The 16579-nt window shown below is 38.9% G+C and overlaps 1 protein-coding gene across 3 annotated transcripts in view; it reads left to right on the forward strand.

The window, feature by feature from the left end:
• atp2b1a (ATPase plasma membrane Ca2+ transporting 1a) overlaps positions 1 to 15858 on the forward strand; it is a 50153-nt gene extending 34295 nt beyond the window's left edge. The window contains exons 12-22 of one of the 3 annotated variants that reach the window (XM_059325433.1): positions 145 to 382; positions 2084 to 2263; positions 2349 to 2436; positions 2526 to 2632; positions 3445 to 3636; positions 5628 to 5841; positions 5932 to 6143; positions 6299 to 6406; positions 7567 to 7755; positions 8319 to 8435; positions 12406 to 15858. In XM_059325433.1, the coding sequence (XP_059181416.1) occupies positions 145 to 382; positions 2084 to 2263; positions 2349 to 2436; positions 2526 to 2632; positions 3445 to 3636; positions 5628 to 5841; positions 5932 to 6143; positions 6299 to 6406; positions 7567 to 7755; positions 8319 to 8435; positions 12406 to 12795 (2035 nt within the window). In that variant the 3' untranslated portion in view covers positions 12796 to 15858. Of the gene's footprint in view, positions 1 to 144; positions 383 to 2083; positions 2264 to 2348; positions 2437 to 2525; positions 2633 to 3444; positions 3637 to 5627; positions 5842 to 5931; positions 6144 to 6298; positions 6407 to 7566; positions 7756 to 8318; positions 8500 to 12405 lie in introns of all 3 variants that reach the window. The other 2 variants (XM_059325432.1, XM_059325431.1) reach the window with 2 other exon arrangements.
• The last annotated feature ends 721 nt before the right edge of the window (positions 15859 to 16579 follow it).

Below are 16579 nucleotides of genomic sequence, written 5' to 3' on the forward strand. Positions count from 1 at the left end.
ATAATTCTCAGTTATATCTCTTTTAAAGCCTTTCTTCATCTGGATATTTTGCCCTCCCACACCCCTTTTCTCTTTTTACCCTTTTCTCCGCACTTATAAATTAATGTAAGATTGTAATATTAATCATCCCGTTTCACCTCCCAGGTGCTATAAAATCCTGACAGCAAATGGTGAGTCCAAGGTGTTTCGCCCTCGGGACAGAGACGACATGGCGAAGAAAGTGATCGAGCCCATGGCTTCAGAGGGCCTGAGGACCATCTGCCTTGCATACAGAGACTTCCCGGTCTCTGAGGGGGAACCTGACTGGGACAACGAGAACGACATCCTCACTGGACTGACTTGCCTCAGCGTGGTGGGCATTGAAGACCCAGTGAGACCCGAGGTTAGTGACCTGCACGTTTTAGGACACACATCAGCGCGAGGTGTCGTCACCATTGTTTAATTTAAACCGGTAGAGAGAACTTAATTTCATAGACAAACTGAGTTGCATATGAAAGCACTGAAAGCATGTTAATATCTATATTTAACATAGAGAACAGAAGCTGCCAAAATCAATAATAAATAAATTAATAAAGACTTGATTAATAAAGGAATATGCCATTAATCAAACCAAAAATAATATTCAAAATAAATGATAATGATGATAATAATTTAGTAAATGTGACATAATTGATATTTCTGTATCAATTTGCTTTTGGTTTATTTACCTTTGTTTTATTTTTCCCTTTTCATACACTTTACCATGTCATTTTCCCATTTATTAAGTTTGTTATGTTAATTTGTTTTTTTTTTACCTTATTATTATTATTAATATTGTTATTATATTATATGATTATTATAATTTATTCAATTTATGTTTTTCATTTTAAATGAATTGTTTGTCTTTTTTTATTTATATCTGTATTAATATTCCCCTTTGCATTTACCCCCTAATGGCATATTCATTTATTGGTTAATTGATTGATTTTTTGCTGATTTTCAGCTTCAGTCCTTAAGATAAATCCCATGGTGGAAAAAAAACTGCTTGGACATGCTGGAACTGACTTTATCAGCTCCATGTATTGTGTTAGCATGTGCTGCTCAAGGGTCAGTCAGTAAGACGTGTTGTGTGGCCATGTTGGAAGGCAATAGTGTACGTGCCTCATTTGAAGAGCCACATGAAAAGCCAGCTGTCATAAAGCTATTTGAGCATCCGGCAAGCACTTCTTAAGAAGCACACCGGCAGCTTAATGGGTCAGCTAGCTCCACTGGACTGTCGAGCACGCAGGCTTTCTGAGTAAAGCAAGAAAACCAAATGACGGGATGCTGCATCAGCCATTTATGAACATGGGAGTGGCTCCACTTTGGCGCAGTAACCAATACAAGAGTTATGTTATTAAGGCTTTTCAGGGAGTGGATCCACAATGAGACGGCTAAATGGATGTTTGTAATAGAACTGGGTTATTAGCTCGCTAGATAATCCACTTTCTACTTCAATCACTCGTTTATTGTGGCTGTTATGTGCTTGACAGGTAGCATACATCCACCAAGGATTAAACTTTATCGAAGCAGTGAGACTTCAGCGTAACATCTACAGTACAGGCCAAAAGTTTGGATACACACCTTCTCATTCAATGCGTTTCCTTTATTTTCATGACTATTTACATTGTAGATTCATCAAAACTATTAATGAACACATGTGGAATTATGTACTTAACAAAAAAGTGTGAAATAACTGAAAACATGTCTTATATTCTAGTAAGCAAAGGGTGGTTACTTTGAGGAATCTAAAATACAAGACATGTTTTCAGTTATTTCACACTTTTTTGTTTAGTACATAATTCCATATGTGTTCATTCATAGTTTTGATGCCTTCAGTGAGAATCTACAATGTAAATAGTCATGGAAATAAAGAAAAACGCATTGAATGAGAAGGTTTGTGTCCAAACTTTTGGCCTGTACTGTATGTGTAACTCTAAACCTTAATGACACCTAGAAAATAAGAGAAAAGCTGCACCACATCACCAGAACCTGAACTGTAATTTTGAAACCAGAATAGATATGCAAAGCATGTACTTCCTCATTCATTTGTGTTTCACCTCAGGTCCCAGACGCCATCAGGAAATGCCAGCGTGCTGGTATCACAGTGCGCATGGTGACTGGGGACAACATCAACACCGCCCGAGCCATCGCCACCAAGTGTGGCATCCTCCTGCCTGGAGACGACTTCATCTGCATCGAGGGCAAAGAGTTCAACCGAAGGATACGCAATGAGAAAGGAGAGGTGGGCCTCAGCAAAATACTGTACCTCAGAGACTGTTGAAAATGTTCTGTTGGGATTCTATTAGGGTTTTGTCTCATGTTTCTAGATTGAGCAAGAACGCATTGACAAGATCTGGCCCAAACTACGAGTACTGGCTCGCTCTTCCCCCACAGACAAACACACCTTAGTGAAAGGTACTTCTGTTACTCTGGTATGAGATGCATGTATGTAAAATACTTTGATTCCACTAGTTTGTTTTAACTTTATATATTCACTTTTTCAGGTATTATTGACAGCACAGTGATAGAACAAAGACAAGTAGTAGCAGTGACAGGAGATGGAACCAATGACGGTCCTGCCTTGAAGAAAGCTGATGTTGGCTTCGCTATGGTGAGTTGTCCTTCTGTTTCCTGCAGGTCTAGTCATAAAGGATGCTGCTCTGGCCACAACGGTTCATTTATAGTAATACTGGTGATTCAATTCAATTCAATTCAACTTTATTTATAGAGCGCATTTCACGCACAAGGCAGACTCAATGTGCTTCACAATACACATAATTACAGTTAAAAACAACAACAACAACAAAAAACACGGAAAAATCGAACAAAAATCTATTACAAATTAATTGAAGAGTGCAGGTAGACAAGCTATTCCATATTCACCACATATACACTTACTTACTCACACATGTGCACCCACTCCCACAACCACACATGCACACAATTCAACCAAATGCTGTAGAGAAAAGATAGGTTTTTAATCTGTTTTTAAAAATGGCTACTGATGTGGCAAGTTTAACTGTGTTGTAGATATATTGTTTATTATTAAAAAGATCCCCATTAGCTGTCACCAAAAGTGGGATGAGCTAGTCTTCCTGGGGTCCACAAGACAAAACAAAAATCACTTAACAATTAAACATTGTAGACATTATTATATACGTCATCACAAATCATTCCGAATAAGTTATCACATTCATATCTATTACATTAATTCTCACTTTCATACAGTAAATATGTTAATTCACTACTCACAAATTTAAATAGTGCATTCTCAAGTAATAATTAAAAGATACTTTACTATTCAGTTCACGTATATTCAGTGGGCAATTATTCCAATAACTGATAGCACGATAAATATATGAGGCTGCTTAGTATTTTGTCGTCAGATGCATGCAGATTCTTAATAATCTGTTTTGTCTCCAGGGTATCGCCGGCACAGATGTAGCCAAGGAGGCGTCTGACATCATCCTGACCGACGACAATTTCTCCAGCATCGTCAAGGCCGTCATGTGGGGACGCAACGTCTACGACAGCATCTCCAAGTTCCTCCAGTTTCAGCTTACTGTCAACGTGGTGGCAGTCATCGTAGCATTTACAGGAGCCTGCATCACACAGGTAAGCACCCAGAGAGTCGCTTTGGCATCCTGTCTTGTGTGATGTTTTCAGTTCAGCATATTCTTGTGCAGATCCAGGAAAGGGATCTGAAACACAGAGTCTGGCATCATTTTGAGAATATAGAAATGCACAGTGCATCTTTTCACTGGCTCTGTTTTTTTGCTGTCTCATTAAGGCCTATTCATTAAACTCCCTCATGAATTAGAAGTTATAAGTACCTGTCAAATTCCTTAATGATTTTTTAATTTCTTTCTTTTGTAGTCAACATGAGCTGCAGCCTAACGCAGTGATTTTACCCTCCTGCACCTCTACTGAAACAGCACAGTCATGACTCAAATGCCTTTTGTGCAGCGTAACACTGTTATGTAATGAACGAAGTAAAAATGCAAGTTGAATTTCTTTATAATTTATTCTACAAACATAGACTTTAAAAAATGGAATCTATATAAAAACAAACGTTTCCCCAAGTACCCACAAGTTTGACTCAATATTGAGGGAAAAATGGAACTCCATATGCTATACATATTTACATTTTTACAACCTCTGTGTTTACCCTTTTGTCCTCTCGTCTCTGCTCTAAATAAACAGCCTGCAGTTAGGTCAAAGCTTTACTGAAATTTTGTCAGTTGAGTCATTCATGGCTTCACTGAGGGAACAGAATTGAATGGTTTTTACAGGGTCTGCTGTAAAAGGTTTATTTTTGGCATAATGAGAAGTTAATGACAAGTGTAGAATAAAGCGGTCATCACGTCACAAAGCTAAGATTTGGTTACTTTTCCTGACAGCAGTGCTTGTCACATATGAATCATTTAAGCACTGCCAGAAACAAAACTTTCTGATTTTACAGTCTCTCGCTGTGATAAAGTGTATAATTTATTTGTTAAGGAAACGTTCCTTTCATACTTGCCAGTGGGCTGTGGGGGAGTTTAACTGTAAAAGATTTTGTTCGCTAGTTCACACTTTGACTCAACAGACTGAAGTAACTGAAGCTTTATCCCATATCAATTAAGTTTTCAGTTCACCATATCCCTCTGGAGATCAAGCAGTGAAATCTGAGGGGAAAACGTAGGGTCTGATATCATTTTAAAAAGAATTAGAAACATGAACTGTGCAACATCAGACTGGCAATTTTCAGGGTTTTTTTGTTTTATGCTGTATTGTTCCTTTAATTTCTCACAGAATACAAATTATAAGCACCTTTTTAAAATATATTTGGTAACACTTTACAATAACCATCATTGAAAAATGGTAAACAGATAGTTTGTTAATGTTTAATCATCATTTATAAACCGTATATAGGCCATTTAGAATTGTAAATACATAATTTATTAATGTTTAACTAACTACATAATTTATAAATGGCAAATAGATGGTATATTAATGTAAGTTTATAGTTACTTTACCATTTACAAACAATGAAATTATAATTTATAGTTTATTAATAGTTTTAGTTGCACTCATTTTAACATTTTTAACACCATATTAAGTATATTAATGCTTTTTGAAATGATTCATATAACTTTAAGAAATTGATTGACATTTTTTTAAGATTAAATAGGTATAGCACTTTGTTAATGCTAATAATTGGTTTATAAACCATCTATAAACATTATTTAGTTGGTTATTGTAAAGTGTTACCATATATTTTTTTTAGATTTCTGTCTTTTTCAGGCAACATTTTCTGTGCCAATACATTGATACGTTTTAAATATATTTCTCAGACCTCCTGTAACCATAACTCTAAATATTTTACCATTTCCATGTGTGTACAAATGCCAAACAACTCAGTTGTGCTGCAGACAGGAGCATAATTTGTTTCCCACATGCAATTTAGTTCACGTCAGTTGAAATGTCTCTGTAGAAGATGCTCTGAATTTCCCTGTTATTTGAGATGTTCCAGTAAGTGTGACAGGCATAGGTGGGCTATTTTTATCCCTCCTCTCTTTCCCCCTCATTTCAACCTAATTTGATGTGCCTCTCTCTGCCTGCAGGACTCTCCACTGAAGGCGGTGCAGATGTTATGGGTCAACCTCATCATGGACACCTTTGCTTCACTAGCCCTGGCCACAGAGCCCCCTACAGAAGCCCTGCTGCTGAGGAAGCCATATGGCCGCAACAAGCCTCTCATCTCCCGCACCATGATGAAGAACATCTTGGGTCAGGGAGTGTTCCAGCTCATCATCATCTTCACTCTGCTCTTTGCTGGTAAGAATCTATACTGGGTGTCGTGTTTCAGGAGAAGTATTGAGCCTTATTTTGGATGTTTGTTTTATCGTATTCTCTCTGTTCCTGCAGGAGAGAAAATGTTCGACATCGACAGCGGCAGGAACGCGCCCCTCCACGCCCCTCCTTCTGAACACTACACCATTGTCTTCAATACCTTTGTACTGATGCAGCTTTTCAATGAGATCAATGCCCGCAAGATCCACGGTGAAAGGAATGTCTTTGAAGGCATCTTCAACAACCTTATCTTCTGTAGTATTGTCTTTGGTACCTTCATTATCCAGGTAAAGTAGACCGGAGACTTTATGTGGCGTACTTTGATGTTTTTTTTGCAAATGTGCTTGGTGACTCATCATACGAGAGACTTTGCGACCTGCAAATGTTAAATCTGAAATTTTTGCTCTCTAATTAATGCCGCCTCTCCTCCTGCCCCCTCTAGTTCGTCATAGTGCAGTTCGGTGGGAAGCCGTTCAGCTGCGTGGCTCTGACCCTGGACCAGTGGCTCTGGTGCACTTTCCTAGGCTTCGGCTCTCTGCTGTGGGGACAGGTATGATGTGACTATGCAGCTCAGCTTCACCTTCTGTTGCCTGCAGACGTAGAATATGGGATGACACTGCCCCCCTGTGGCGGAGTTGGTGTAGTGGGTGTCTAATGGTGGCAAAGAGGTGGAACAGTACAGTATGTTCTACTGCTGTGAGGAGATGGATGAACTCACAAATTCCACATATAGTGATATTAAATCAATTATGAGCAAATTATATGCTGTAGGGATTCAGCCTAGTACATGGATCCAGCCGTTATTATGGAGCAATCTGAATTTATTTGTCTCAGTGTTATAGACCTAATACATTCATGCAATCTTTGCTTTTTTCCTGTGAACAAAACTGGGTTTAATTTAATTTTAAAGTCTTTTTCAGCCCTTTTTTTTTCTTCTCAAATACAGAATGTTAGTTGCAGTTATTATGTTTTACATATAATTAATAATACCTAATACATTCATGAAATCTTTGCTTTTTTCCTGTGAACAAAACTGATTTTAATTTAATTTTAAAGTCTATTTCAGCCCTTTTTTTTCCTCAAATACAGAATGTTAGTCGCAGTTATTATGTTTTACATATAATTAATAATACCTAATACATTCATGCAATCTTTGCTTTTTTCCTGTGAACAAAACTGATTTTAATTTAATTTTAAAGTCTATTTCAGCCCTTTTTTTCCCCTCAAATACAGAATGTTAGTCACATTATGTTTTACATATAATTATATTCATTTATTTATGTATTTTTTAGTTTTATTTATTAACAGAATGAATGTGAAATTGGACATCCTGTTCACCAGAAGGATGCATTTATTTTCAGTTCTTGGAAGCTCTTTAAGCTTCCGCTCCAATCTATTATTCTTATTATAACACGATTAAATACTTTCTGAGCCTTTCTTACAACATCATCCGCTTTTGGTTACTCAAGTGTGGTTATCTATTAAGTCTGTACCTTGGAGACTGAATGAACCAAATGACGTCAAACTCGCTGTCTCACATTGGGCTTTGACGAGGGCGGCTAATTTCCAGGGTCACTGGCTGCTTAATGTCTGTGATATAGATAGAAACGTGGCTCGTTCAGACGTAATGAAATGTCACTCTGCCATCCTGAGAGAAGCGTGGCATTATCATAAGCCAGCGCCGCTCATGTAAATCCCGATGTCTTCCAGGTAATCTCTTCGATACCCACCAGCCGCTTAAAATTCCTGAAAACGGCGGGCCACGGCACCCAGAAAGAGGAAATCCCAGACGAGGAGCTCGAGGAGCTGGACGACAACGAAGAGATCGACCACGCTGAACGGGAGCTCCGCCGAGGCCAGATCCTCTGGTTCCGAGGCCTCAATCGCATCCAGACTCAGGTAACAATCCGCGTCACTTCCTGTGTACCAGCGAGCACGGCAGCCAACACCAAGGGAATCAAAAGCCATAAACCCTTTAACTCTCTATTGCTCTTCCAGCTTAAAATCTATGTTCTGTTCTTTCTCTCGGCACTCTTAAAGAATGGCTTGTGCCCTAAAAACAAAACCTAATTTTTCTGTTCTGCTTCTGAGCTAAAGCAGGTTCCTAGGCCTATTTCCGACTCAGTCTGAGTCTTTATCTGCTAAAAACGCAACTAGTTTGAAGGTACTGATGAGAAGTGATTGGATTGGAAGGGAAGTACAATAGAAGAGCTGAATGTTCAAAGAGTATTGGCATGGCTAAAGCGTGAAAGTGAGGTCAGAGCTCCCATCAGTGCCTTTAAACCCTACATTTCCCTCTTCTCTTTTAACGAAAATGCCTAAATCCAATTTCCAAGTGACATTTTCTCTATGGTTACTGGTGCCTTTTCTTTATTTTTTCTCTCTTTTCTCTCTCCTCTGGCTGTGTTGTGTTTTATTTCCTCTGGGCTTTTTCTCCTGTCACGCTGTCTGATTCTTTGCAGATGGATGTAGTGAGTGCGTTCCAGAGTGGAACTTCCTTTCAGGGGGCTCTAAGGCGGCAGGCCTCCAACTCCAGCCAACAACAGCACGATGTAACCAATGTTTCTAGCCCTACACATGTAGCCTTTTCTACTACTACCACTACTGCCACTGCCGCCAACACCGCTTCTGCCACTGTGGGGTGTGAGTGCGTGTTCTCCTCTAGTGCATGAGACTTTTATCTCTTCTGTTCTTCTAACATCTTGCTCCTCCACTCTTCTCACCTAACGTTGACACTTTTACTCTCTCATGCCTCTCCTAATGTCCCCCCCCTTCCCCTTGTTTTCTTCAAAAAACAAACAAAAAAAGACACCAAAAATACATCTTCCATATTGCTTCGATAACACTGCTGTATATATATGTATCCTGTAACCAGGTCGCTTCTAGTGTCAAGGTGTTTTTCTCTGTGTCATCATGTTTTCTGTTCTGCTTCTGCTTTGGTCTCACAAATGAAAAGGTTTTTACTGTTATCTCGGGGGGGATGATGTGTATTTACTATTTGACAAAAAATTGACTGTCACCAGGTTTGTCTGCAGCTGCCTCAGTCTGCTCTGTGCCCCTGTAGCACTCATGGGTCTGTGTCGCAGCTCTCTAGTCCCTAGCCGGGTAAATGTTTTGAGTATATGCCCATGATCACGGCCCAAAACAATAGAGACAAACCATGACACGGTGAGAAAATGTATCTGAGTGTCAGTGGGTGTCTTGTCAGTGAAATAGTGACCTTTTCTCCTCCAGCTGTGGCTTTTTTTTCTGGGAGTTTGTTGTGAAAAAAAGAGGGTGTGTGAAGAGAGGGGGTGGTGAGGGAGAGGCTCCAGTGGCACCCTGTGAGCAGCTGCACTGGATATTTTGGTTTGTTTGTGTGTTTGGATGCGTCTCGACTACATTTTGTATAAAAGAAGTGGATAATGCTTCTGTGAAATCACCCATTGGTGTTTATTTTATTTATTTTTATATATTTTATTACAGCCTTGACTTCCCCGCAGGCATGTTTGTACACATTAGCGTTTTAAGCTTGATAACCGTCTCAGTAAAGTTGGTAAAAGCTAGTTAGCTTTATTAGCACGTTATATCTATTAATAACAGTAACTGTGATAATATTTGGGATGCTAGTTCTGCCTTTAAACCGCCTGGAAAAGAACATAATTTACAAAATGAGCATCATGCTTTATTGGCATTGAAGGCTTGAATCTAACATTTGAGACCATAAACTTGTTAAGAAATTTTGTTTTGTCCAGGCAAATTTATTTATGTAGCATGTTTCAGCAACAAGGTATTTGAAATGCATCAAAAGCATCACAACAAAGGGCAGAAAAGAACATTTAAGCTCATTAAACAAAACCTTAAAATCAAAGAGATATAGAGATAGCTGAAAGAGAAGCTAAAATGTGATAAAAATTTGTCAAGTCAAAGTTTATTTATAGAGCACATTTAAAAACAACCTCAGTTGACCAAAGTGCTGTACAGTTATTAAAATAGAATAAATCATACACAACTGGGTATAAATAAAAACAATAAAAAGAATAAAATACTAAAAACAGTAAAAACAATAGAATAAAATTTGTATTAAAAAAAGTTCCATTCTTAAAATGTTTAAAATTAAAAATTGTTCAGCTTACTCAGAAGTAGGCTAATATTCTCATAGACTTGTATACAATAGAACTTCTTTTTGTAACCAGTGAAGTCGCCCCCTGCTGGCCATTAGAAAGAATGCAGCTTCAAGGCACTTTTTAGACCCGGGGGCTGCGTCCCCTTTTTTTAATCCAGTCTATGGATCTGACGGCCTTCATGCTGCTCGTCCATTGAGTGTTAAAGATCACAGCATGGAGACCGGACACGGAGCATTTTGTGGTTGTATTTCCAAAGGCCTTCCAGTTGACCGTGCTCTTACAAGAAGTGTGTGGCTGTTGACTCTTTTTCTCTTTCAGATCTTCCCAGGCAGACCGTCCGACCAGCAGGGGATTTTAAATGTCTAACAGATGTCATGAGAAGAGCTTAATGGAATAAATGACTGTGCTCTTGAATGTAAACATGTGGGACTTTCCCAGACAAATTTACAGCAGATCCAATGTTTTTCCCTGACAAAATTATGCAAAGCCGCAGTAATGTTTAGGTCTCCGTCTTAGGTGGGACTCCTTAAAAACCCCTCGGAGCTGACCGGTGCTTCCCTTCTAAACTATCACCTTTTCCTTCCAGGTTGCTCTTGAAAACAACTTTTCTTGAAGTCCTTTTTCTATGTGAATACCTGTTTGTTGGCAGAATGTGTCCACCTGGCAATGTGTCGCCCAAAACGAATGAATTCCACTGACTCCCCACATATTCTTCTTTAGATTCTGTGAAATGTGTCATGGGCTATACTCAAAGGTTTACTACCATTGAACACAAGGTAGCGCCGCGCTCTGCATGGGTTCAAAGTCTCTGGTCTCGTTTGTGAGTTTTTTCTCTTTGTGCTGTTTTTGACATGTATACCAGCTTGTAGACATGCTTGGCTGCCGCAGCTTTTTTGTTTTTACTCCACAAACATATGCTGTAACTGACCACCCCTTTCTCTCTCTGTCTGTCTTTCTCTCTTTCTGTCTCTCTTCCTCTGTCTCTCTCTTTCTATCTCGTCTCTCTCTCTTTCTGTCTCTTACTGTCTCGTCTTTTTCTCTTCTCACTCTTTCTTGAGCATGACCAACAAAAGTCAATTCTTGTGTCCAGCCTCTGTCCTCTTTCTCTCTCTTTTGAATGTGTTCTCGTCTAAAGAACAGCATTCTCTTGTCTCTTGGTTTTTTCTTGCATTTTGATTAATCAGACACGGGTCTCTACCAAGTGTTTTGTGACATACTACCACTGTACTCACAAAAACGACAGAAAAACTCCCCAACATACATTGCATTGGTTTTGACGCTGGTTTGTACCCTTCCTAAGACATTGGCTGACATGAATCGTAAGAATAGTTTCTATAGAAGCGCAGAGTCGAGTGTCAGGTTTGTTTCCACCGGAAAGTTTTCCCATTTCTCTGAAACTTCTTTTTATTTTAACCAACACAGCCACCTGAACGGCCTCTTTACTGCCGTACTCTACTGCAACCGGAGGTCTTTTCAATGACTTTTCTCAAGTCTAGACAGTTTCTCCTATCAGATTTAAAGGGATAATTAGTATTAATTGGAGTTTGGTTGCAGGAGGTGCTTAACTTTAGTCACTAGATGGTGGACAGGGGGGAAGCAGCAAAATGTATCTTATCCACTTAAATTAAACACTATTAGTTGAAGTGTTTTGAATATTTTTTGCAGCTTTACCTTGTTGTGAGACAGTCCTTTTCAACAGGGAACTTCATCTCTTATATTCATGTATGCTCTCTTTAAAGCCAGCAGACTCCATTGACAAAAACAGTCATTTTACCTCTCAGAACACAGGAGTTGCTGATCTACCGTTGCCTCGGTTAGTTAGTTTGTGTTATTGTGCGACTTTGGTGTCATAAAGGTGAATTATTGTTTCTGTCAATGGAGTCTGGTGGCTTTAGAAAGATGGATATAACTTCCCTTCATTTCCCCTCAGAAATGGCTGTCTGACCACTAAGTAAAGTGGTGAAAGTTTTCTAAATAAACTGGGGATATACCTGGATTATGGATAATACCTCATACAAAGCCACTTCAACAAAACATAAGTTGTCTCTATATATTCCACGTCATGTCTTCATTTTGACATTTTCAGAGACAGAGGGTGACTTAGAGAAAAAGGAAGTGAAACAGAATATGTTGGCTGCTCCTTTTTTCCACTTTTATGGCCAGACTAGTATGAACTTTTAGGTGGTTTTAAGGTAAACGTAGTCTATAAAATATGAAAGACGACTTACAGTTAACTGGTATTCTATAACTGCACACCTGCACGAGAGTTTTCCCCTTCACTGATTTTTTGCCCCTTAAACTGACTTATCATTGACCCAGTAAAACCTACGCCCTCAGTTTTTATCCGTGTTCTTATCCGGGTGTAAAAAAAAATTCAAATCGCACATAAATCTGTGGTGAACGTGACTAAACGTGTGCTCCCTGTCCCTTTCCTTCCCTCCAGATCCGGGTGGTGAATGCATTCCGCAGCTCCATCTCCCTCTATGAGGGGCTGGAGAAGCCCGAGTCGCGAACATCGATCCACAACTTCATGACCCACCCCGAATTTCGGATAGAGGACTCTGAGCCCCATATCCCCCTCATAGACGACACCGACGCGGAGGACGACGCTCCCACCAAGCGCAACTCGGCCAGCCCCCGCAACGCCACGCCCACGCCGCCCTCCCCCTCGCCCTCGCCCACCACCGTCGCCCCCACCACGCCGGTCTCTCCCTCCCCAAACCAGAACAATAACGCTGTGGAGAGCAGTAACCACCTCCTCCCAGAGGGGCCCAAATCAGGAACCCCCTCGGCCCCGGGGAGCCCCTTACACAGCCTGGAGACCTCCCTTTGATCTGACCCCCGCGCCCCCACGCGTCACCACCACTTTTTCTACCCGCCACCAAGGAGCTCGACTCGGACGGAAAGGAAAGGAACACTAGGAGGAGAGAGAGAGAGACGAAGGGCTAGAAGGAGAGCGGAGTCTTGTGTGAGCTTGGCTTGGGCTGGACTAAAAGAACAGCAAACATTCAGAGGAATGTACGGCTTGGTGTGGATGCTTTGGTCTTCTTTTCTTTTTGGTTCTTATTAATACCCCGCTGCAACACAAGGACTCTGTCTCCACCCCTCCCCTCCTTGGTAACTTTTGTTTTTCTCGATAAACAAGGGGTGATTATAAACTCAGATTGAAAGTGACCTGTTTTTAATCTATTATTATTATTATTATTGTTATTATTATTATTATTTTAATTGAGAAGGGGAGGTTCCTCCTCCTGGATTGAAGATTGTCTGTAAGAATTCTGAAAGAACCTTTTAGCTTCTCTTTTATCTGAATGGTGTTGTATATTTATCTCTTTGGCCCTTGCTCATTCAAAACTTATTTCTGCTCCATTGGCTGTTAATATTTTGAGTTATTTATGTTTTTTTTTTTTGTTTTTTTGGAAAAAGCAGGTCTGTTTACAAAGTTTGTAGATACTTTTTTTCTGTTTGTAGGCAAAAGAGCTTCCTGATGTATGATGCAGAAAACTGGGACAGAATAAAAAATGAATGAGAGGATTATTTCAGATACTGCTGTATTTTCAGGAAAAAAAGGGTGTTTCTATTGAAACTTAACTATTTTTGCCTGCAAGTTTTATTTGTTATATATTTGTAGATAAATGTAGAACCTTCTAGCCAAACCGATAAACACTAAGGCTTGTATAGAAAAGAGGTCCACCGGGGCGAGGCGTTTTCACAGGAGACGGGACGGGAAAGACAATTTGGGCCTCTGTCCACTAACATTGCTATAAATATTTACTTCTTCCATTTCTTCAATAGTTTTCATGTGCACAAAAACCTTCTGGAGTTCTGGATTCTCTTTTCATTCATTATGTTGTGTTCAAGGATTTCCACATGTTGAAAGGTTCACTCGTTAAAGGGAGTTGAGAAGATATCTGGGCCCGTATTTAGCAAGCATCTCAGAGCGACACGTGAATCATGCTGAAACTAAGTCTTACCTCGGAGTCGGACATGAGCTCCTTATGAAGCCTCCTACAGTCGCTCTCAGCGGGACGTTCTGCTTTTTAGATTTTTTGTGCTTTTACAACACTGTACCGTAAAATGAAAATGTCTTGTACTAGTTATTAGTTGCGTTCATAAGAGGCTGATCCAGATTTATTTGGAGGGAAAACTTGTGGGTGTGTGACTAACTTATGCATGTTACGTAGGGCTGAACGATTTTAAAAAATTTAGATTATTTTGATTATTGTGATATATTTGAATGATAACTATTACATGATTTTTCTCAGTTTTATTGAAACAATTTTCATCCTGTTTTTTTTTTTTTTAGTCTGTAGAATTCGATGTGTAGGCCGGGACATCTCTGCAGCACCACAATATTTAATGAATTTTTTTATTTTTCTACATAAATTGAACCTCATAAAATTTCAATTGTTCAGCCCTTATGTTAACGCAAAAAAATTGTTTTTGCCAAAGCTCATAAAAACACTGAAATTACTTAAAGTTCATCCGTTTTTTTGTTTTTTTTGCAGCCACTTGAGTTCAAAGTAACGCTGTATTCAGCCAGTGCGCCTATTTATTTTTCAATAGGAACTTCACATAGACTAAACATGAATGTGCCTTGGCTACAACAAGAATTTAGACGATGCTTTTCCATCATTTTCCGCCTCACAGATAAAACACTGTTACTCCTACAGCTAAACGTAGGACCAAATAAGCCTCATTCTGATCATTCTGGGCCAGTTGTGACTGATTTTCTCTCTCTAGATGCTTGATAAATATGGACCCTGGTTATCTTCTTTTATTTTATTTTTTTAAAAGTTGGTGCATTTAATTTCCATTTTTGTTTTTCTCCGCAAAAACGTTAGCCCCCTGCCAATGTACAATATTGACATTTGTTTACTCAGGCATAGAAAAAGTATTTAATTTAAAAAGGAATCTATAAAGAACGAACCTTTTAACTTCGGACTTTGTGTATTTAGATAGTGAAATATCGTCTTGGTCACACACAAAAAAAAAAATAGCAAGTGAATTATTTTTCATTCAATCTTTTAAGATCATGCCTTAGGAAATAATTTTACTCCTCCGAGTTCTGGTTTGTTGACATTTTTAAAAATCAAACAGGAGGGGGAAAAAAAAACAACTTTTTTTTTTTCTTTCATTTTTTTCAACCCTGTCCATTAGACTCCTTTTCATCATGGATAAATGTTGCTGCATTTGATTTGTTTGTAAAATATTTTTGACACCTGATGTACTGGAAACGCTAAAGAATTGGACATGTGCATTTTTCAAGAATAAAGACTAGGCATACACTGGTATCTATCTGCACAGGGTACTTTATTTCATAGCGTTCCTTGGGGGAAAATAATTTTGATACAAAACATAATAAAAAAAAGTGTACCTTTGTATTTTTACAATACTGATGATACCTTTCATCGTACTAAACCAATTTTGGATGATTTGACACCAATCACGTTATATGGGGAGGGTTTTGGCCACTAAAATGTGTGTTGTTCTGGAATATTCATCTCAGGGTGCAAATGGTGTGAAAGAGAACAGGCCTCTTTTAGTTTGTATATTAACACACTTAATTAAATGTTTGGGACGGTGCTTGTCAACCACACAGGAAGACTCGGGCAGCAGGCTGCAGATTGTTCCTGCAGCCTTCTGGCCGTGGACACGAGATGTTAAACCACAGCGTTCTCTGAGGAAATACTTTGTTTTACTTGTTTTACAGATGACGAAATAGCAGCTAGGTTGCATACAAAGTGAGAAATTGAAAGCGGAATCCATATGAGGAGTTTGTTCTGTAGCTTCTTCCTGTAATGGGAATGAATGTTTTTCCATCTGTTTTATGGATTATTATTTTTTTATCTTTTAACATTTGGAAATAAAAGTACTTCATGTCTGTTTATCTTGAGCATTTTAAATGGATATCGTGATTGGATTTACATTTGAAACTTGTCGAGTAATGTGTATGGTTTTTAAAAATAAAAAATGTATTTAGCCTAACTGCAGGGCCATGTTCTTCATTTACAATGCAGTATTTATGGAGCGGACGTATGCATTCACGTGTGGTCTCTCACATTTCTGCAATGAAGGAAAAAGTGAACATGTGGCAGAAAATCTCAGTCTTAAGTCGTGTGGAGGATTGCCACACAAGAAAGCTGCTTTTCTGCATAACTGCATAATTATAGCCGTTACTGTGTATTACATAGCATGCTAGAGATCCTTGAAAACACTGGAATTTTAATGTGGTGTTTTCAAGGTTTGAACTTTAGGTCAAATAGGATACTTACTCCTTACAAACATGTGACACATTTAGAAACAAAGTTGTTTAAACCACAATAACATCTAATTTTAAGTGATGAAAAAGTGAAATAGTCATTTAACTGCATATATGGTATGCAAACATAACTTAAGGTGCTAGAAAAGCTTGAAAAGTGCTTGAATTTGACCTTGGAAAAGTTGTAGGAACCCTGATTGAACAGATTACTTCTCACATTCTCTAAATAGCCTGCACACATATTTATACTTTATGGCATTATAGTGTTACCTTTTCATTTAAAATGATAAGGTGAGAGCTTTTTGTTGGATCCAGATGAAGGGGAAACTTGACACTGGTGCTGTTTGGCGGTGAC

Source organism: Centropristis striata, chromosome 22 (assembly GCF_030273125.1).
Source record: "Centropristis striata isolate RG_2023a ecotype Rhode Island chromosome 22, C.striata_1.0, whole genome shotgun sequence".
NCBI lineage: Eukaryota > Metazoa > Chordata > Actinopteri > Perciformes > Serranidae > Centropristis > Centropristis striata.